This window comes from Epargyreus clarus, unplaced genomic scaffold (assembly GCF_041222505.1).
Source record: "Epargyreus clarus isolate Ecla_fem2 unplaced genomic scaffold, WU_Ecla_fem_2.2 ptg000017l, whole genome shotgun sequence".
NCBI lineage: Eukaryota > Metazoa > Arthropoda > Insecta > Lepidoptera > Hesperiidae > Epargyreus > Epargyreus clarus.
Window position 1 is genome coordinate 8,143,309 of NW_027332225.1, and position 21,365 is coordinate 8,164,673.

General features: G+C 35.8%; 2 protein-coding genes across 2 annotated transcripts in view; one reads left to right on the forward strand and one right to left on the reverse strand.

Annotated features, from left to right (window-relative positions):
* Positions 1–21,365, reverse strand: part of LOC140749063 (elongation factor-like GTPase 1) — a 182,390-nt gene that overhangs the window by 151,329 nt on the left and 9,696 nt on the right. The window lies entirely within an intron of this gene.
* The window catches only part of dsx-c73A (doublesex cognate 73A), a 109,994-nt gene that overhangs the window by 86,467 nt on the left and 2,162 nt on the right, over positions 1–21,365 (forward strand). The window contains exons 2-4 of the mRNA XM_073082083.1: positions 18,982–19,092; positions 19,708–19,848; positions 20,383–20,545. Of these exons, the coding sequence (XP_072938184.1) occupies positions 18,982–19,092; positions 19,708–19,848; positions 20,383–20,545 (415 nt within the window). The remainder of the gene's footprint in view (positions 1–18,981; positions 19,093–19,707; positions 19,849–20,382; positions 20,546–21,365) is intronic.

The following is a 21,365-nucleotide window of genomic DNA, read 5'->3' on the forward strand; positions in this document are numbered from 1 at the left end:
CTTAAGCGTCTGCCGAGTTTCTCGGAAGGCGAGATTTAAACGGAAATTTAAATGCTTATTATTTCTAAAATGAGTGCCGCTTTAAATAAGGCTTATTCTCAAACTTTGTACTCCTGTACATATAATGTTGACAGATAAGTATAAGTAGCTATAAACCTGGCTTTCCTCTGAAATACTTTTTTAATTTAATAAGAAGACTAACGAAAAAGGCTAAAGAAGCTAAAACAGAAACATTAATAAACGCAGTAGGTAGGTAGGTAGTTAAGTAGTAAGGTTTGGTGGTAGAACCCTTTGTGGTTCGACTCCGGCGGCACCACCGCTACACCTATTTCTACCTAATAATAGCAGTGTTAGGCGCTGCTGTGTTCCGGTTTGAAGGGTGTATTAAGGGAGACAGACTTTTCCGTAGCGTTCCGAGGTAGCGGCGCATCTGAGGCCGACCTCAGGTAGGAATATCTAATACTATCTGGGGTTGATTACAGATGTCCATGGGCGGCAGTAGCCACTTATCATGGAAATGCAGATGGAATGCATGCTCATCTCCTACTCCTATATTACAAAAAAAGTAGCATCCACGAAGATAGAGATCGTAAGGCATTTCGTAATAATTTTATGACCTTTATTGGGCGTAAGTCTCAATAATTTAGGAGGCCGACTTTTTTGTATAAGAATTTGTCCCTTATTCACATGATAACAATATTACAAGTTCTGCTAATTAATAAAATAGTAGTAGTACACAAGGGAATAAAGTTACGACACAATTCAGTCGACTAGTTAAGTAACAAACGTTTATACATTTACGACATCGCATTCGTAGAAATGAACGTGTAAACAAGATGCAATTAATCCGTGCAGAATTTAATCAATTATCCGTATTAGGAAAACTATGTCAAATACATTACGGTATAGCTAGGAACATATTGAGCCAGAGAACGTTGATTCTCTTTGTACAATTGCTGTTAACATGGACTTATGTATTGTGAGGATATTTCGTCGTAATTTTGCCGTCGGTATTTTGTTGGAACGTGTGTGTTCTGGACTTTAAACAGTTTGTAGGGAATGTTTTGGAGGAAGTCTACTTGGCTAAGAGTAATTCATAATGATATCGGCAGTAAGTAATGGGTTAAGATTAATTATTTACTAAAGCACTAGATATGCGTGTCATCGTCAATCCATTACTGTCCCTCTGCTGGACATGGCTTCACTCTCACAATGAGAGTAGTTATGATCATAGACCATTGAGCTGGCCAAGTGCGAATTTATAAACTTCATACACCATTGACAACCTTTTTAAAGAACTCTCAAGCGTGTTGGTTTTTCCTCGAAGTTTTCCTTCACCCTAAGAATTAATTGCTAACACGCACATAACTTAGAAGAAACTGAGGTAACCTATAATCCGATCCTCGGAATTCAAATGAGTATGTAATCATATAAAACCTAAGATTACTTATGTGGTGCGTCATATATGTCTAGCTTAAGTCCCGTAGACGCGGGCGATACCGCACGTCGCTCCATCGACATAATAAACTTCTAGTGGATTAACAGTGTCTATAAATAACCAATTATATACAGCTATTCGATATTAATTATATTTTATGATATTTAAATTACGTAGCTTAGCCTGCGTAAAGTCTAGTAACTACAGAAGTTTTCTTTTCTCATCAGTAAAATGTAATTTTTTTGGTAATAATATTTTCTTCTTGTTCATCTTAGTCCTCCGGGGTGACATCGATTTGTGGAAGGCTTTCAGTAGAATGTTCTATATGGAGTTGGTTAAAGATTCCATAGGTGGCAGTGGTCACTTACTAATGTGGACTGCATGCTCGTTTGCTACACCTACAAAGCCTATAGACCAAACCCAAAAACCAAATATCCCGATATCTACGGCATTGGTATTTTTTTATAATATAGGAGTAGGAGACGAGCATGCAGTCCACCTGATGGTAAGTGGCTACTGCCGCCCATGGACATCTGTAATCAAACACAGATAGGATGAGACATTCCTACTTGAGGTCGGCCATAGATGCGCCGCTACCCCTGAGGACTAAGTTGGAATGCCTCGGAAAATTTTGGCTCCCTTACCACACCCTTCAAAACGGAACACAGCAACGCCTAACACTGCTGTTATTAGGCAGAAATAGGTGTGGTATGTAGTAGCATAAACTTTAAATTGGACAGGTCCTACAAACTTACTACTAACTAGTGCCCGTATCATACAATATATCGTCGATCCTACAGTAACATCAACTACCCAATAATTAGAAATCAATGCGATCGTTAAATCGCAGACAAGTGTAGCGCTAACGAGCAGTAGGTATTTTTATCGGCCGACGAAAGCACTGTTATATCCGCCATTTCTCATTAGTCATTAGGTGAATCTATAAATTAACGCTAGGCGACCGGCGATCGCAAATGAGACACCTATAGGACGGCCTACGCGGACTGCGTTCTTAGCACCATTCCGATGCAAGTACAAGTAACAGGTTGTTTTTAAATGTATAGAATTAACGATGGAAATACTTACACTTTGTTAAGGAAGTAAGATAACTTACTCTAACTAAAATACTATTTACCTAAAATTCTATTGTTAAATATTTAATCTATACTTATGTTGCATTTCTTTTCTTTAAAAAAACTTAAATAGGTACAAAATTTCATATGAAATTTTTTCAAAAACTTAAAAAATGGCAATATCACAGTCCTGTATAGATTTTGATAGAGTCAATCGAATTTGCAAGATATAAAGCTTGTAGTAATGTAAAAGAAAAAATGTAAAAGTTCTACTCGTAGATCATAGTTACACATAAAATTGTATGTGTCGCTTTAATTATAAAGTGTTATACGACAAGTACGTAAACTTAAATAAGCCTTTCATATTACTACATGACACGATATGAACAGAACTCGTAGGAATATAGTGTTTGTTCGAGCCCGCATGATACTCCTCTGAACCTATTCAAATAAAACTTTCTAGTATCATTTAGTACAATAGATATAGTATAGCAATATCTGTCCATTAATTAGCCTGAATAATACGAATATTTGAAAAGTATTTTGATAAGCAAAGTTTGAAAAAGTTGTTATAAATTTGCAAAAAAATACTGTATACAGACATGTCGTTCTTTGGTAGGAAAACATTAAACGCTTAAACGCTTTCTACGCTTTCTACACTCACAGCCCCACACTAGGATTCCCTGTGTCGTGGGTGCCATGGACACACACATAGACAAACACCCAGACCCAGAAACAGAAATCTAAATTCATCATTTAGATATCTGTCGGCCGGGAATTGAACCCGGGACCCTTTGCGCGTCAGACCGGTATGGTGGCCGCTCCGCCACGCGGGTCATTGGATATATTTATTACCACACCACCTCACAACACCTATGCTAAGACTATATGAGATAGTTTTGATAATATTAAACTAAACTTAACTCCATAAGATTATTACACAAATAATATGTATACCACACTGGGACTGAAGTTACCTATTTCCATAGGTATACAGGCACGAACTTCATGACAAAGGAACAAACTTAGCTTAAACTTAGTTTTCACAGGTATGTAATATGTGGGTCAAATAGGATCTAAGGTTTCAATATGGCGAAGTTACAAACTATACATTAATATATGTTGGGTCTGTCTAAAGTTTATTTAACTGAATTACTATTCGCCCGCTCAGACTAACCTATTTCAATTCGGATTTATTTTCGTAATATTAAGTTTGACTAAGCTGCGATTATTATAAGTTTAGTCAAATAGAAGTGACTCAGTGCGCGGATGAGGTACAACAAAAATCGATTAGAGGCGACATGACGTAATCTCGCCGCTTCTGCATGATTTTCATGAAAGCTTTTGATACTTTATGTGAGACAGATGCCATATCCGCGTCCGTCGGCTCTTCTGTCTGTTCCAGATCTTAGTTAATATCAAATATTTAATGGTATATTTGTACCGTATGTAGTATAAAATATTAATTATAGTTGCGTGTAAACTTATCAATAATTTAATTAAAATAATCCGATATCGCGGCAAAACACTCAGACTAAATGGGGAATGAGGTCAATATAATGTTCTTCTAATTACAAGAATTATGTACTCGTATTCTGGCGCCACTAGACTCGAGCTAGTAATTTAGCCATGCAATATCGTTGGTTAACGACTGACTTGACGAGCGTTAATGAATAATTAGGATTTTTATCGGTGTTTACTATAACCGTTAATTTGAGCACATTATACAGTAATTGTATGATGTGTATAACTCAACATACCGTTAAATATTCTTAATAGTTTTGAAAGAATATGTTATGTCGTTTAGACATTCCAGATAAGTTTTAAATCAATGGCCATTAATCTAGTCATATTCGCATGACGATGCAAAAGTAAAGCTGAAATGTCCCTTTAATTTTATCCTAAGATGCTTCAACGCGCCTTGAATCTCAAAAACGTAGTCGTGAATGTTGTCAATGCGATTAAAATTGAATAAAATTCGATTATTCAGAGTTCAAACGAAACGCCACAAGCACGTCGTACACACGATAAGAATGAAATGAATGTGTGTCAAATTCACAAAGGACCTAACATCACCAAATATCAACACATTTTAGCCTCGAAAATCCTCTTACTCCTGAAATAGACGTTTTCACTCAAAGTCGCTAGTAGGTAATTCGCGAGAAGAACTTATTTTATTACGAGTACATCTGAAATAACGGTCACAACCCACTTTGCGGTACTGTAGTTGGTCTAGATGATATCTGCGACATTGTATATCAATTGTCCACCGTCAAAGCGAAGATTTATTGGTTAGACGCAACAACGACCACACCTAACGTACCATTGTTTGATTTATGTGTACACTTGAAGATGTTATGTAACTTTTCTTGTGACCACGCATAGAGATTTAGTATGTGTTGAGTTTGCAGCCACTCACAAAGTTACTTTATGCTTGCTTCTAGTACAAAACATTAGTGACTCTGCAGACGCTTCGTAAACTTAAAAAAAAATAAAAAATAGAACCGACTTCAATATCACTACAACTGAGAAATAATTTAAATATAAGTTAGGTAGGTACATAGTGGAAGTCGGCACGAATTTTTTTGTACAATAGCGGGAGGCACAGGCCATACCATAGGTAATCCTACCGCGATAAACATTATCAAAACAAACAAACATGGCCGTAATAATGCTGACATTTAGTGATAAAAACTTCTTCGTCCCACTCATTGGCGTTGGTCTTCCAGCGTCATAAGAGCCTGAAGCGTACTCCACGCTGATTCAATGCGAACCTGAACACCTTAGCTTAATCAACCTTTCAAACTCTCTGGTATAAGAATTTCGTGCTTTTCGCACTTCACACAAAAATCCTTTATTTCACTTCATTCCAGTGCATCGGCCCACGCTTCCAGCTCCCCGGAGATAGTCTTCCTACACGGGCGTTAGCATAATTTCGCTCGCAATTCGTATTGTAGGCAAATGGATATTATTCAAATAGTCTGCGGCGCAAACGCGTTTTATGGCCTTAGAGATTTTAAGCTCCCGAAGAATCCTGTGGCGGACTAAGTATACAACATGTATTGTTGCCAACGCCAGGAAGTCATATTGAATACAAATGTGTTAAACTAAACGGTTATTTCTTAACAAATGTTTGTGTGGACGCCTTTTAATGTGTTCGTTGGACACGCGTCTCTCCCCATAACTGAGTGAGGTCTGAAATAAACTACCGCTCTGCTCAAATACGAATTGGTCGCTAGGGATTTAGTCATTTTTAACAGGAAAATCGAACTATCAACGGTACACAATAAAAAAACAAGAACTATGACGTACATACAAGTTATTTAAAAAACGAATACTAACTTAATAAAAATTAAATAACTTTATTTACAACATACTCGTAGCGTCAGTTATATGAGCAAAGCTGTTTTACGAGCTCGATAAAAAATAATTGTTTCACAATTAAAATTACGACATCGCAAGATTACCAGTGCCTTAGCAAGAAGCTGGTGTATTGAATTACTGGACCGCTACCTCGTAGAACCTGTTCAGTGGTTAGCACCATAACTGTTGGTTTGATAAGGGAATGCAAATGTCAAGCGCGCGCCTAGTCAATGAGATTATGTTTTATAATAATATAGGAATAGCACACGAGCATTCACTCCACTTGATGGTAAGTGGCTACTGCTGCCCATGGACATCGGTAATCAACCCCAGATAGGATTAGATATTCCTACCTGAGGTGGGCCACAGATGCGCCGTTACCTCTGAGGACTAAGTTGGAATGCCTCGGAAAAGTATATCTCCCTTACCACACCCTTCAATCCAGAACACAGCTGCGTTTACCACTGCTGTTATAAAGCAGATCTGGTGATTTTGTGCACAACTAGCTAGTTCACCAGGCTTCGGTAGGAACAAACGAGTTGGGAGCAAATGGTGTCTCCTATGCTAAAATACGAGTTTCCGGGATAGATTCTCGCTTAGGATTACGTCTAAGTTATGAATTTTGATATCCGTTTATCGCCTGTGTTAATTTATGTGAAAATTACTGTTATATAAAGTTGTGTTTCCTTTAATTTATTTTTCAAATGTTGTAAATTAAAAAATGCGATTGAATAATAGTTAAAAAATGTTATTCAAGTCAGCTCGTAATAAGTCATTTGATATTTCCGCATTTTGTGAGTTATTTTCTAATTAAAAAGTTACTTATGTAATAAAATTACTCATCTTCAAGTATATTTCTTCGACTTTGCTGTACAAATTTAAATGTAACTTTAAATAAAGCCACGTAGATACTTAAGAAAAAAACCCGTATCATTGAACGCTCTGGTTGCATGTAATCAATCATTCCGATTATGCTCACCGTTTAAAATGTTTTCGAAACTGCTAAATAATTGTTCAAGATAAACAAATTGACTTGCAGTTAGATTCGATTGGTATTCATATATAAAAAGGGGGCATTGTACCTATATTTTGCCTTATAAGAAACATACCTACATTGTTTATACTCGTTGTTTCTTTCGTTATATTTTTACGAAACAAATACTCTTTTTTTATAATATAGGAGTAGCAGACGAGCATGCAGTCCACCTGATGGTAAGTGGCTACTGCCGCCAATGGACATCTGTAATCAACTCCAGATCGGATTAGATATTCCTACCTGAGGTCGGCCACAGATGCGCCGCTACCTCTGAGGACTAAGCTGGAACGGCTCGGAAAAGTATGTCTGTACTTTATGGTACTAAAATTCCAATCCAAGGAGGGAATTGTAAAATTACGAAATGGTTTCTTTAGAATGTTGCAATATTGCTGACTTACCGTATGTGATAGGAATCTAAGCGGCATTTGACTGAAGAAATACAACTGTTACATCGTTATATATATTTCTGTCGCATAGTACAAGTCTTTGTCTCGTTCCAAGTTGCCATGTGACACAAAAGTGAAATGACTTAATAGTGATAATTGACTTATCAACTGTACACATCGTTAGTTATGACTTATGTGGATTCTTCATAATAATCGGTAAACAGTCGCTGGAATCTAACGGTGATTTAATAAACACACCTATTTAAGAATAACTTACACATTGGGTACGTTATAACGGAAACGCCGAGTACGGAGAATAACTTGAAGGGTGAGATATCTTCTGGTCAAGAAGTCGTTATCACAACTTGAAATTTGTACACAGACCACTTTAATCACGTGACGAAATAACTGTAAAGAGAGACAGGTCTATCTATCTTAACTTCATCACATTAGATTCCACACAGTTATATTGTAATTACCTTCTAATAAATTTTATCTCAACATATATCAAAATCATTATCACTGCTTACATGTAAAGACGGCCCAATCGTTCACTACATCTCTAAGTGCTGTAAGGAGCAAGTTATAACACGAAACATAACGGAAACGGATTAAATATAAACGGATTCTATAATGGTTATGTGTTTAACAGTTAAATATTAATTAAAAATAACGATAAGGGGTGTTAAACTGTTTATCGAAATAAACCGAATAAGTCTAACGAAACACGAGTCACGAATTTTCTACAGTACGGTTTAAATTACGAGTGTAGAAGAATATGTGGATGTAAACATTTGAAAAAAATAAGGTTATTTGTAAATTACAATATGTGCTAAAATTAATTTATTTATAGTCAAGTCACTGGTTACGTCAATTAAAACATACTTTAAGTAAACAAATAGCCACCTAGAATAAGTTACAGCAAGGCACGTAGTAACGGAAGAGCCATATAGGGGATTCCGCGTAATAGATGGTATGCGTAAGTGTCTAAATAAATCAGTGACAGTCGGAAGTTATACTTGCTGCGTTAGGGTAACCTTAAAGTGTATTGAGGTTGGTCATGGACACAGTGGTATGGATTAGTGTTATTTGATACTTAGTTTATAGTAAATGTGTTAGGTGACTCTAAATGTATCTGTAGTTCCGTTACCAGAATACTAGGAACCAGGTACCGTTTGAAGGTTTCTACTTTCTTTAACAAAAAAAGTGACTGTAAAGGCTTTGATTTTTTTCGTTAAACATGTTTTAGTATTATAAGTGAAGAGTGCGATGTTTTCTGCTATCTGCTTATTGTGCACACCGCATGGTTCCTTGTTGAAACCTTAGGTCCCAAGACAAGCTGGGGTTTTTAATTTAAGGTTCAGAATGCTTTGGATGCGCTGCGTTGCGCAGCGATCACTACCTACCTACCTACCTACTAATAATCTTATCGTCGATCTGAAAGCTCCTAATACTTTCGCCATTTTTTTATCAAATTAAAAAAAAAAATCGGAATCAATATCAATGTATTTTGTAATATAAGCACTCATGTACATTGGTACTCATGTACATTTTATTTAGGAAAAACGCAGATAATGGTGAAATTGAGACATAAAATTAAAGCAAAGCTGACACGAACGCGTATTTATGTGTTCTATACACGCCACGTATGTCACTGCAATGTTACATTTGACCTTATACAGCAACCAACAAGTTTTTTTAACAGTAGCTTCTTCACATATGGTTTTCACGGGGAACCCTGTACATATTCGCAGTAAAAATTTGCGGATATCATTTTTGGTGATATCATAGTTGGTTCGTCGGAAAAGTTTAATTTGTCACATAACATTACTTTCCAGAATGTTATCCTTGTAAGCGACACTGTCAGATAGTGGAATAATATAGAGGGTGTATTTTTTTTCAAAATGAACTCATTCGATTCCCGGCTAAGGAAAAAGACATTTTAAAATATTAATGACGCAGTTTTAGTTTTTATCAAAATCGGCCTCGTAACTCCTTTGAGCATTTTTCGTTAATCCTTATAGTTACCGATTTAGCCCTGAAGGCCTATTTATAAAATTCACCGTGTATATTTCAATTTTATTCAGGTGAGTGGATGAATATGCGGATACATAATCGGAAGTACGCATTACCAGTTGCATAAGGTATAACCCTGAACTTAAGCGTGCGTGGGTCGGACAACGAACGCGGTGCGTAGACCGGATAGCAATATACTCGTAGCATGCACGATTCGACTGCACTAATTGTGCTAGTTGTGCTATTTACTATATGAATAACTTATCAGAAAAATGATATGGTACTTTGAAAATGGCAATATTTAACAGAATAGCAGAATCTTATGAAAAGCGGTCTAGTTTATGGACCATGTACAGTTAAGGGTTTCGGAGTCGGGATGATCGCTTACTCTATCAATATCAAAAATAAGTTAATATTTCACAAAATACACTCTGCAAAAAAATATTATGGGTCGCTCAAGTCAAAATAGCGTAAATCGGAAATATCCCATACCTAAAAAGCTATGTACCTACTTATAAGGTTTTTTTTAAGTGTTTTATGAGCGTCATTTAGTACTAACCGATAATAGATAAGCGTAATATTGCCGTTATTTTAAAATTAAAACATGCACTTTAATTTTATTTATATATGTAGATGTATGCATATGCGTAATCGGAAGTACCACCAGTTGCATAAGGGTTAACCATGAACTTGAGCGTGCGCCGGCCGGCCAACGAACGCGTTGCGTGCGCCGTAGACCGGATAGCAATATACTCGTAGTATGCACGATTCAAGTACACTAATTGTGCTATTTACCCTATCCATAACTTATCAAAAAGAACCTTACGGAATATAGCAGACTAGCAGTATCTTATAAATAATGGTCTAATGTTTTATGACCTTCAATTTATAGTAATTGATGGAAAATAAGCGTAATATTGCCGTTATTTTAAAATTAAAATATGCACTTTAATTTTATTCATATATGTAGATCTATGCATATGCGTAATCGGAAGTACCACCAGTTGCATAAGGGATAACCCTGAACTTGAGCGAGCGCCGGCCGGCCAACGAACGCGTTGCGTGCGCCGTAGACCGGATAGCAATATACTCGTAGCATGCACGATTCAATTACACTAATTGTGCTATTTGTGCTATTTACCCTATCCATAACTTATCAAAAAGAACCTTACGGAATATAACAGACTAGCAGTATCTTATAAATAGTGGTCTTGTGTTTTATGACCTTCAATTTCTAGTAACTGATAATAAATAAGCATAATATCGCCGTTATTTTAAAATTAAAAACATGTACTTCAATTTTATATAAATATTTAAATCTATGCATATGCGTAATCGGAAGTACCACCAGTTGCATAAGGTATAACCCTGAACTTGAGCGTGCGCCGGCCGGCCAACGAACGCGTTGCGTGCGCCGTAGACCGGATAGCAATATACTCGTAGTATGCACGATTCAAGTACACTAATTGTGCTATTTGCGATGCGCATAACTTATCCCACTATTATAACTGTGGCTTTCATGAATCGTTATTATAATGCGACTGCGATGATCGCTTACCTACCTACTAGTATTATCTCCTTGCTAAGATTGCTCTTCAAATTGGCATGATTTGAGTTTTCTACCTTTTACAGCGATGTTGATTACATGTAATGTTAAAGCGGAATATCTTCACAATTGTTGCTCAAAATTAGCAGAAATTGTGGTCCTTTGAAATCTTTAAAAGTTACACCCATAGAAATTCTGAAATTAATTTAACAATAATATTTCTATGAACTAGCACTATAAATTCAGTAGGAATTAGTGGATTAATGCGAAGGATTAATTGAAAGAAAATAGACATGGTGGTTAATCTTAATAAATGAATCAAACATCCCTGCTATGTTAAGGTAAGTATAAAATAATTAAAAATATATCTCAGAAAAGATACACACTATCCTTTACGTTTCATTAACCTGACGGATTTCGTAGACTTCATAAAGAGAGATTTGATATAATACTGTTCGCTACATAGCTTCTCGGTTAGTCCTACACGCTATAAAACTGGACATACCTACTTTCGTTCAAGTAAATCCGATTTTATCTTTACCGGAAAACGAACAGAAACCGCTAACTCGGAAGCCAGTATCAGTGTCGCCACTACATCTGTAAGCATTTAGATAGATGAAGCTAATAAATAATTACAGCGGGCAATCTCTGCGCTTCTGATCTAATTTATCACAACTAAACGATTTCCTCGTGTTGATAATGTCATTTAATACTGTAAACCAACAGTTAATATCGACTTATTTAATTAGTTCCATTACCGAGACATCGAAATTGAAATCTAAATTAATTTACCAAGATTCGAAACATAGATTTGAATATGCAAACAATTCCGGATAATTAAATGCTGAATAATTTGTGGCGTTATTTATTTCCGACATAATTATTTTAACCGACAAAATACATTCGTGTATTTATTTGTACACAATTAGTGTTTGCCTATAATTTTAAGCGCGCATAATATCCCCGCGACTTGTGTATTTACATTTATTTCAATCAAATTACTAAAAGCTACGTTGGTCGAAATAGGAAATTAGATGGATGACCCCTACCGGCAAAATTTCATGCATCCTTTCGTACTTTGGAGGGCGTTAAGCCATCTGACGTATTTGCCAAAGGATAGCAGATTGAAAACTTCGTCGGAAGTGTTTCCTATAGGCGCTCTGTAAGTATTTGATATGGGCGATACCTGTTAGTGGACTACCCATTTTATCGGAGCAACGTGGCGAGTACGAGTAGTAGCCAAAGTTGTACCCAACAGTGCGGCTTAAAACCCAGCAACCAATGTTAGCAAAACGGTCGAAATTCAACCAAATCATTATTGATTTCATGATAACACTAGAGCTCGTTAATACCTACCAAACCAAAAAAACCCGTTGACAAATAAAAGGGAAAAAGTAAAACTATTTTAACACTGCTTATTTATGTATAGGTAATACAGGAAAAGCAATTTTCAATCTCCAACCAAACATTGAATGTAAATCCCATAATTACCTTAGCGCTAAAGCAGTTAAATTTCTACAACTTGATCTTGTCCGACCTCGTTTAACATTACTCCATAAATCTTCCAAGCCTAACATCTATGGAGTAACTACCTCTAAGTTGGATAACTAAGATCATCAATTCTAATATATTCTCGCTGCATAATTCCTGAGCGGGTATCCGAACGAAATAACCTCAGATGCGTCGAGCAAGTTGTAGCAGAGTTTTGTTAGACAGGTGTTTACCAAGTCAAAGTCGGTGTTATTTATTCAAGAGCGATCCGTATTGGAACGTTAAATGTGGTTCCGAAACAAAATGGTAGTTGACAAGTGATATCAATTTTAGTTTCCCACAATGGAGTTTCACTTTTAAGTCTAGAAAATTTACATTTATTAATATCTAATTACATAGTTACGTCAGTTCTTTATAATATACGAGTACTACGAGTATAACGTGTGTGAAGTCTACCGATTTGAAATCGATCAGCATATTGGTCTGTGTCCTAAAATATTCTTTATTCTGCGAAAGAACTCGCCCTCGAAAGTAGAATAAATCAATCTCACCACTGGGCTGATAGTAGCGGTGACAGTAACTTGTAGTTATTATAATTTAATAAATATCTAGATTTTAAAACTGCATGTAACTGCTTTTCAATCGAATGTTTTATTGATACTGTCACATTTGGAATACCAAACAAATACGCCGATCATAAGCAAAACGATAATTAAAACATTATTTTTGAAAACGTGTTTAAGTATGACTTTTATTTCAATTACTTTGAGTAAACAAATAATAAATTAGATTTCAATATCGTTATAAACATCAACATACCGTGTTAAGTAAATATAAGGAAATGGTCTACCTCGGATAACTTAGATCATCAATTCTAATACACTCTCGGTGCATAACAATCTCCAGAGCGAATAGCTGTCAGAAGAGAATTAACTTGCGATGGTGAGCAAGTTGCATCACGAATACCTTATTAGAGATGTTTGTTGATACGGCAACTAGAGCGAAGAAATAACAATTAGCATAGTACAAGTAGGTTAGGTATATTGTTGCTTATTGAAACAAATGTTATTGTTTGTTGTAGTAATGTATTCATGCAAATATATAGATATAAACATAAATTTATGTACAAGGATATTATTAGGTAGCCGAAGTCTATTGTCAAATCCAATTTCATCCAACATGAGGAGAAAATAACAAGAATCGCTTAATAATATTAATTTAAATTCCTTATTCATTTTTTAATTAATACAAATTAATACCAGACCCAAGTGCACCATAAATAAATTGTTCATTCATTAACCCTAAACTACCGTGGTGTAGTAGGTAATTCACAGAACCGAGCAGATGACGTTAACAAAGTTATTTTAAACCTCATTTACCTATTTAGTTATAGAGAGATTTTTTTGTTTCCAATTGGACAAGTAACTATTATCACAAGCTGCAATCACTCGTGGGCAGGTGTTCGCAACCGGTAAATAGAAGACCGGCGACCGTTTCAACGTCTAAATAAAGGCTATTAGAAATTAGTATTACGGACAATTTCTTGTATTTTATATGCTATGTCTTAATTACTGCCAATTAAGAGTAACTAATGTGCATTTTTAAAATACGTGAGGGGTTATAAATAGGTCTTTATAATAATTAAACGTTAAACATTTTCTGAACTATACTCAGTTAGTAAAGACATAGAAATGATAAACGTATGCTCAATTTAAATTAACAGATGACAGATAGAGTAGACTAAATGAATAAACTATCCATGTGATAACTACATAAGACATCTTACTTTATATATCAACACACGTAATACGCGATGTCAAGATAAATTATAATTGAAACATCGTAAATGTAGATTGGAGAAGATTACCCACATTTTAATATACATGAGCAATGAACGTGTTAAGTAAAATTACCATGCAGTACAGAAGTCAGCTGGAGTATTATTTACGAGTGTCTCTCGGGTACCTGGGTTATTTGTGAGATAAAATTATTTTACTCCCGATAAAGTTTTACTTCATATGAAATTTGTGTCCACTTCGGTTCATTAGTTCCAACATTAGTCCATAGAGAGAAACTAAAAAACTATGCGAATTAATTTTGATCTCAATAAACGTGGACTGCAGGTGCTTAATTTTTTTATTTGTCGATTACCTAAGTTATGAAGAAGATAGGGAGCGATTAATTTAGTCAATATTTTGATGTAATCTGTGACTGCTACTGCATATAGAAAACTGTCATCAATGTAATTAATTCATTTCAACATGTTCTGTGTTAGTGTACCTAACTAATTAATGAACATATTCTAGATACATCAGTGCGAGCAGTAGTGAGTGTGAATGATGGAGAAGTCTACCACTTTTGTGCTAATATGTGTCGTTTAAATGATAAGCGAAATAAATGATCATAATACCTATACAGCAGAGCTTAGATAACAATCGTCCGTCATTTATAACGCCGTTAAACAACAACCAGATATAGTTGAAATAGTTTTATTGCATTCCCAATTAGCACGAATACCTGTAATTAGATCAGTATCATCCTGCGGGTAAAAAATATTACATTATAAGTTACGTTACAGTTGAACGACCCGCTCTATCGCGATCATATTGCAGGTTGCACGAAGTTCAGATCATGTCAAGATCGCGAACCAAAGATTAACGTTTTAGGTAAACATATCGTGAGATCTCACTTTATCCCGACATTGACCTTATTGCTTTACGTAACGGGTCTTCGACAGCAAATCACTTTACCGCACACTCATCCGAACTAAAAACAATGCTATACTTATGCTATACTTGTTCTTAGAAAAATACAAGTAAAGGTCGCTCGGAATCTGTGAGACGACCGTTTAGATCATTCAACTCGAACGTGACGTCCGGTGTAATTTTTTATTTCTCGAAAAATATAAATCGGGGGACTTAGCCTTGATGCCCTCTCCTGACTCGTCGTTCCCTTATCTTAGCCGGAATCAGAACGGTACCTACGAGCGGTCAGAAAGAGCAGTTTCAAACCAAACAATAAACTAACCGTCCAGACAATGGCATCTAGACTAAATTGCACTCCAAGAGAACCGCTCCATTGTACTTGTAAACTTGATTGACGAAACAAATTGAACGAATGAATTAATTAACAGCAACTTACCTCAATTGTGGTACGTGGAACATCCACCGATGGTGAAGTGAAAGCTGTGAGGAAATCTTAACAGCCGACACAATAAAGTACTCCGTAGGTACCAAAGTTAAAAAGTAAAGTTAATGGGAACGGTCCATGATTTTACAAAATAACGAAGCCAATCGACGAGTCGGTTAATTAAGAGAAAAGTGAAGTCGAATGTAAAGGAACAGTAAGTAAAGAAAGTAATAAAGTTGATAAAGAAAATAAAACGCACTGAAAAAGTAATTTATTTCCAAATATTTGTAACTATAATTTTCTCTTATTTTGAAAGGACATGTACCTACCTGTCATACCTATATCTACATATCCTAGTAGGTAAAAGATAAGCTTAAGTATGCAAGCCTAATTATTTTGACAGATATAAAAAAAAATACATACATTAATTTCTATTTTAACGCTAGTGAATTCACCACTGAACAATAGGACGTAAATAACAATTCAATAACCTCGCAGGTGCAACATAATGGAATCTGAGTGGAATTTGTCACTGTTCACGGTTTGAATGGAGCAGCCGTTACAAGGACTGAACGTGTGGCAAATCCGATTCTATTACATTCCCCATATATTGTGCTACGTTTCCGGGGTCTAACAGGCTCTATCGCAGTCTATCAATTCTTGAACCAGTATAAAGGACTTATCCTATTAGAGGCTATATATGAAAAGCGTGCTATACCTATTGAACAATGTGATAGATTGTTTGGTATGGAAATAGCCGTTTTGGGATATTGTTTTGAACTACATGGCGTAGTATAGTGACGTACGATAACGATTGGCGTCTCAGGTATAACATAAATATCCGAAACACTGATTATGATAGGTTTAACCTTTAACTCACCTTAAACGGCAAAGAAACATATTAGAAACTTGAAGAGTCTCTAGAATATTCTCAAAAGTATATGAAGTTCACAAAGCCGCAACTGACAAGCTTAATGAACATTATGAAGTTTGCAAGGCCCTGGTTAAGTTTGGTAATGATAGTACCTACTGGTTCTGGTTATAAATCCATGAAATCAAGACGAAATAATAAATGGATAACTACTCGAGTAATCAATTCAATAATTAATGGTACCTACTCATTCATTACCGATACATACTTCTTTGGGCATATCATTTACCTTAAGATCGTTCGCTCACAGTAGTACAAGTGATTACTCAAACACAGATTGTTAAGCGACTGCTGTCTGACCCTTGTCATTGCACGTCCGAAAACAATGTTGGCCAAACTAAAACTGTTAATAGAAAGATTTCTTAGAAAAGAAACTGTTACGATTGCTAATATTGAGCGACGTTTAAGGTCCGCACAAAAGGTTCTTTGTTCGCACTTTATTGGATGTCAATACGGGTCACTGGAGTAGATATGATCGATGAGGATCGATTTATATCAAAATTAAATCGCACAGCAGGTGAACATAGTAATTGGTAATATAGCGAATTGTCAGCCGGAATTTCAAATGTAAGAGTCACATTTCGATTGTTGTTGTGTAGCGATATTATCTTAGATTTTTTGTTAATAGTATGTCGGTATGGTAAAGAATTTACAATAAGTAATAAACAAAATGTGCTTATCCTTTTCTTTTTCTCTAAAAGATGTATCGATATCGTTGCTTACAATTCTAAAGGTATTACTAAAAACATGACACAGAAATATTGTGAAGAAAAAGTTATTAAAACATCCTTTGAAATTTTATTTGCCTTCTATAATTTTTATCTATAATTTCGTTCATATATGAGTAAAACCGTATATATGAGGTTTATCTAAAAGTAAAACGTTACCCACACATTTTACCCTTGAAACAATAAAATTAATGAAATAACCCGTACTTACCGCAAGCTATTATTTCATTGCTTAATAAAATTTTACCTATTATTTTAACATTGCACACCGATGAAAAATAAATACATTACTTATACATTTACCACAACGGACGCAATTTTAATATATTCTCGTTGCAGCCAGCGAATTAGCCGGCGTTTTGTAGAGAATATCATGTTCCAAATGAGATAATAATAAAAGATAATCTCCGTTTAACAGTATAATAACCCGTGTACGTAACTACGTAACGATCGGAACAAAGGTTGCATGACCGTAAAGTGTACACGTAAACATCGTGCATGTATGTATTTTATGTTAAACGGGCTTCTGTCTGTGTGTGCGCTTGTTGACGTTTTTTTTTGCATTTTAGGTGGGAATTGTAGAGATCCTCTGTCTGACTCGAGCCGAGGTCGAAAAAATATATTACTTTTTTTACTTATATATTAAATTTCTATTTCTAGTTAATGAAGCCCTGAAGCATACTGGTACGCTACTCATGTTTGGATTATTAGAGAAAAGTAGAGATTAGTAAGAAATTCGTAACGTATATTTTATATCCGCCATAAGGCCGAAAAGATATCATCCACTGGAAACATAAAATGGAGCATGGAGTTTTTCATTTACAAACAAAAAAGGATGAAATAGTCAAAACTCAGTTAATCCAGAGATTAGCCCGTATTGGCTGACAATTTCAAAACTGATTTCCTACGTTTACGTTGACGTTACGTTACGTTGACGTTTCTACGTTACCTACGTTTCCAGCCGAGTTCCTACGCTTTCCGCTAATGAATGTGAAAATGGTGGTTAATTTTGAACTTACAGGCAGACACTTCAATGTTATCTATTTACATACATATATATAATTATCAACGTAACAAATTGATCGAACTAAATATAGTTATCATCATAACAAACGGAAATTCAGTCCCAGTGAAAAACACAGTTTAATGGGCATTGCGGTTTGGAGTTTCTCACAATAGCCCAGAGTGAGATGTCAATGACGTAGCCCAGAAGATTCACACAATTGTGGCTTTGCCTAATGACACGAGAACATTACCGCTTTACTTTTGTTCATTCATGTACGAGACAAAATTAAAACCCGCGGGATTCTAATTCGAATCGTGATTAGGGTTGACAATCTGTCACAAATGGACGGGTTCTTAATGTCGGTTCTCATTTTTGTTCTCTTTCATGGTGTGTTAATACTTAATTGTATGTGTGTCGAGCTTTCATAATATAGCCTTAAAGAAAATACATGTTTTGGAGTTAGCCGCATAAAGTCCGGCGTAGAAGGGTCACCCACTTTTAGATCGCTCTAGGCCATGGGAGAAAAAGTTTAGGGCATATTATAAAGAATAGAACACTCATCAAGTCTAGGTCTTTTTCGATTAAAATCTTTACAGATTCTTCTCAAGCAAGAAAGCTACTTAAGATTAGTATCTACGTTGTATGTATCTAACATGAACATGTAACAACTTAATAACCTCGACGATTAATAATTTTCATGCGAATTAATTTATGAGGAGTACCGTATCTTTGCAAATTGCTTTTAAACGCTCGTAAGAGATGTAGAATAAGGCGGCGTATAGCAATGTACATTTTTTTTAATAAATTACATACCTAATAATGTATATTTTCATTCCAGACTGTGCCTCTTCCTGCGGGATCGACGTCGGTGTTAGCCAAGCCTACCAAATACCACTACTATCCTCACAATCAGCACATTTACTTACTGCCAGAGTGTGCTATTCAACAGGTAAGCAATTTTTACGCAAATATGTACTACAGTCTTTTAAACATTTTTGCACATACTCAGATTATCATTATGTATGAAAAATTACGCTTAAACTTTATATTGTTACTACTTTAACATTTCCCGCAAGTTGATAGTGAAACGATAAAAAAATATTTTAAAAATGTTCTCTAATTTCGCAGCCCTATGAGTTTTGAATGAGTTGATAATAACATCATTATTTCACATAAATAACAATGCGAACGCTTTGTTTTACTGTTGTATAATTTTATTCGTTATCTACGAAAGCTAAAATGCGGTGGGCGGCGAGATGTCGTTATTAACTAAAAGAATATTCTTATTTAAGCGTAATTAATTGTATTTGTGTTTTCTTTTAATTAAAGAAATTTTGTTATAAATAACAATAAATAACAAAAACATCATTTAAAAACAACAACATTTTATCGTTGTTTATTTACTCTTTCTGGGATTTTTGTGCCAGGGATTTATAAAATGCTGCTATTTACGAAACGACTTCTCGCTTCTCTGTTGATCTCTGCTTTGGTAGATACCGAGCTTTAAGCTGCCGACTTTGTGTCAGGGGTTCTAAACATTTTTATGACACACTTAAACTTCCAGGTGTGCAACGCTGTGTACGTCCGTCTGAACTATACGCAGCCGCTCTGCGCGTGTCCAGCTCGGTATCGGGACCCGTGCTCCGCGAGTCTGAACGCTGATGATCTGCATACTACTCGTCTTACCACTGATTCTAAGAAGAAGGTTAGTTAATATGTGAAGATATCTGCTGACGGCTAGGTTTGTGTGATTTAATCTTGGACAGTTTAAAAATACCTAATGAAATATTTACTGAGTACATTAAGTAGGTAATCGAAGAAAATAATTTAAAAATCAAACTCATTTTACAAAACTACGTTTTATAGCCCACCAATAGTCACCAGTGCCATACTTATTTCTGCAACATGGCAATGTTAAGCGCTGAAGTTGTTAATTTGATGGGTTTCAAATCAAATCATTATTTTTTAATTCAAAATAGGTTATTTACAGAGCACTTTTTGAATGTCAATACAACTACCACCACTTTACAAGGTGTTTCGTTATGGAGAAGAAGCGTATTCATTTCATAAGTAAGAGACATACTAACGTTCAATTTAGTTCTCAGGGGTTATTATAGTTTCCAATCCTACTTGGAGTGCCCAGATGTCCATGGGCGGCAGCACTTACCTTTAAACGGATTGTACGTTAGTTTACTTTATGTAGAAATTTGATATTTTTATATTAATCATTAATTTTCAGTATGCTAAGAAAGCCGTGACACTAGTGAAGACCTGCGAGGCGGTGTCAGAGATGCGAGAGTGTCGTGCGCCTCGAGACTGGTCTCTGCTAGCGCTGCAGAACATTAGGACCGGAAAATCGCACTACTTGGTCATTTGCAGGTGTCCTGATACGCATATCTTAGGTAAGATTTGAAAATAGATGAAAAGCGCACAGACCAGCAAGTTGTTTAAATTTAAAATATGGAGCTACTTCGACTTCGTTGTCGGGCCTTAGGTGACCGCATCGCATCCAATTGTATTAGATATCTATTCGATTGTATTAGATAACTTATATTGGTCACGAGGAGTACTGATGGAACATCCCATACGGGTTGACCATTACGCTCCGTTTATAAAGACATTGAACGAGTCAGACAGGAGTCGTGGCCACCAATATCATATGTTTGTATTCAAAATATTGACAGGCGTGGCCTGTGTATGCACGGCTGTGTTACGGTAGCATAAATATGTCAATACACAATATAGAGGAAAATTTACTTTGTCTGTCATGTCTGACACGCTCTGTGTAGATGTAAATGAATCTTTATACTGTGATGTTCTTTAATACTTCGACTCGAGTCGTAATTCAGCCCAGTATTGTGTGCCATAAGAAGGGTTACTTCCAGCGCTCAAAAACAGTACTGGTGCTAGAATATAAGTACTACTTGGCCAAAGGAAGTTAACGCTTAACACTTTCTACACTCACAGCTCCACACTAGGATTCCCTGTATCGTGGTTGCTATGGATACACACAGAGACAAATACACAAACATCCAAACAACAAACAGAGACCTAATTTCATCATTTAGATATCTGTCTGGCCGGGGATCGAACCCGGGACCGTCTGCGCGTAAGACCGGCACGGTGACAGCACCGCCACGCGGGTTGTATAAAAAACAGAAAGATCTTGTCAAGTTATTTTGTAACTTTAATTTCTAAGAAAATGTCTTTACTCAATTTTCA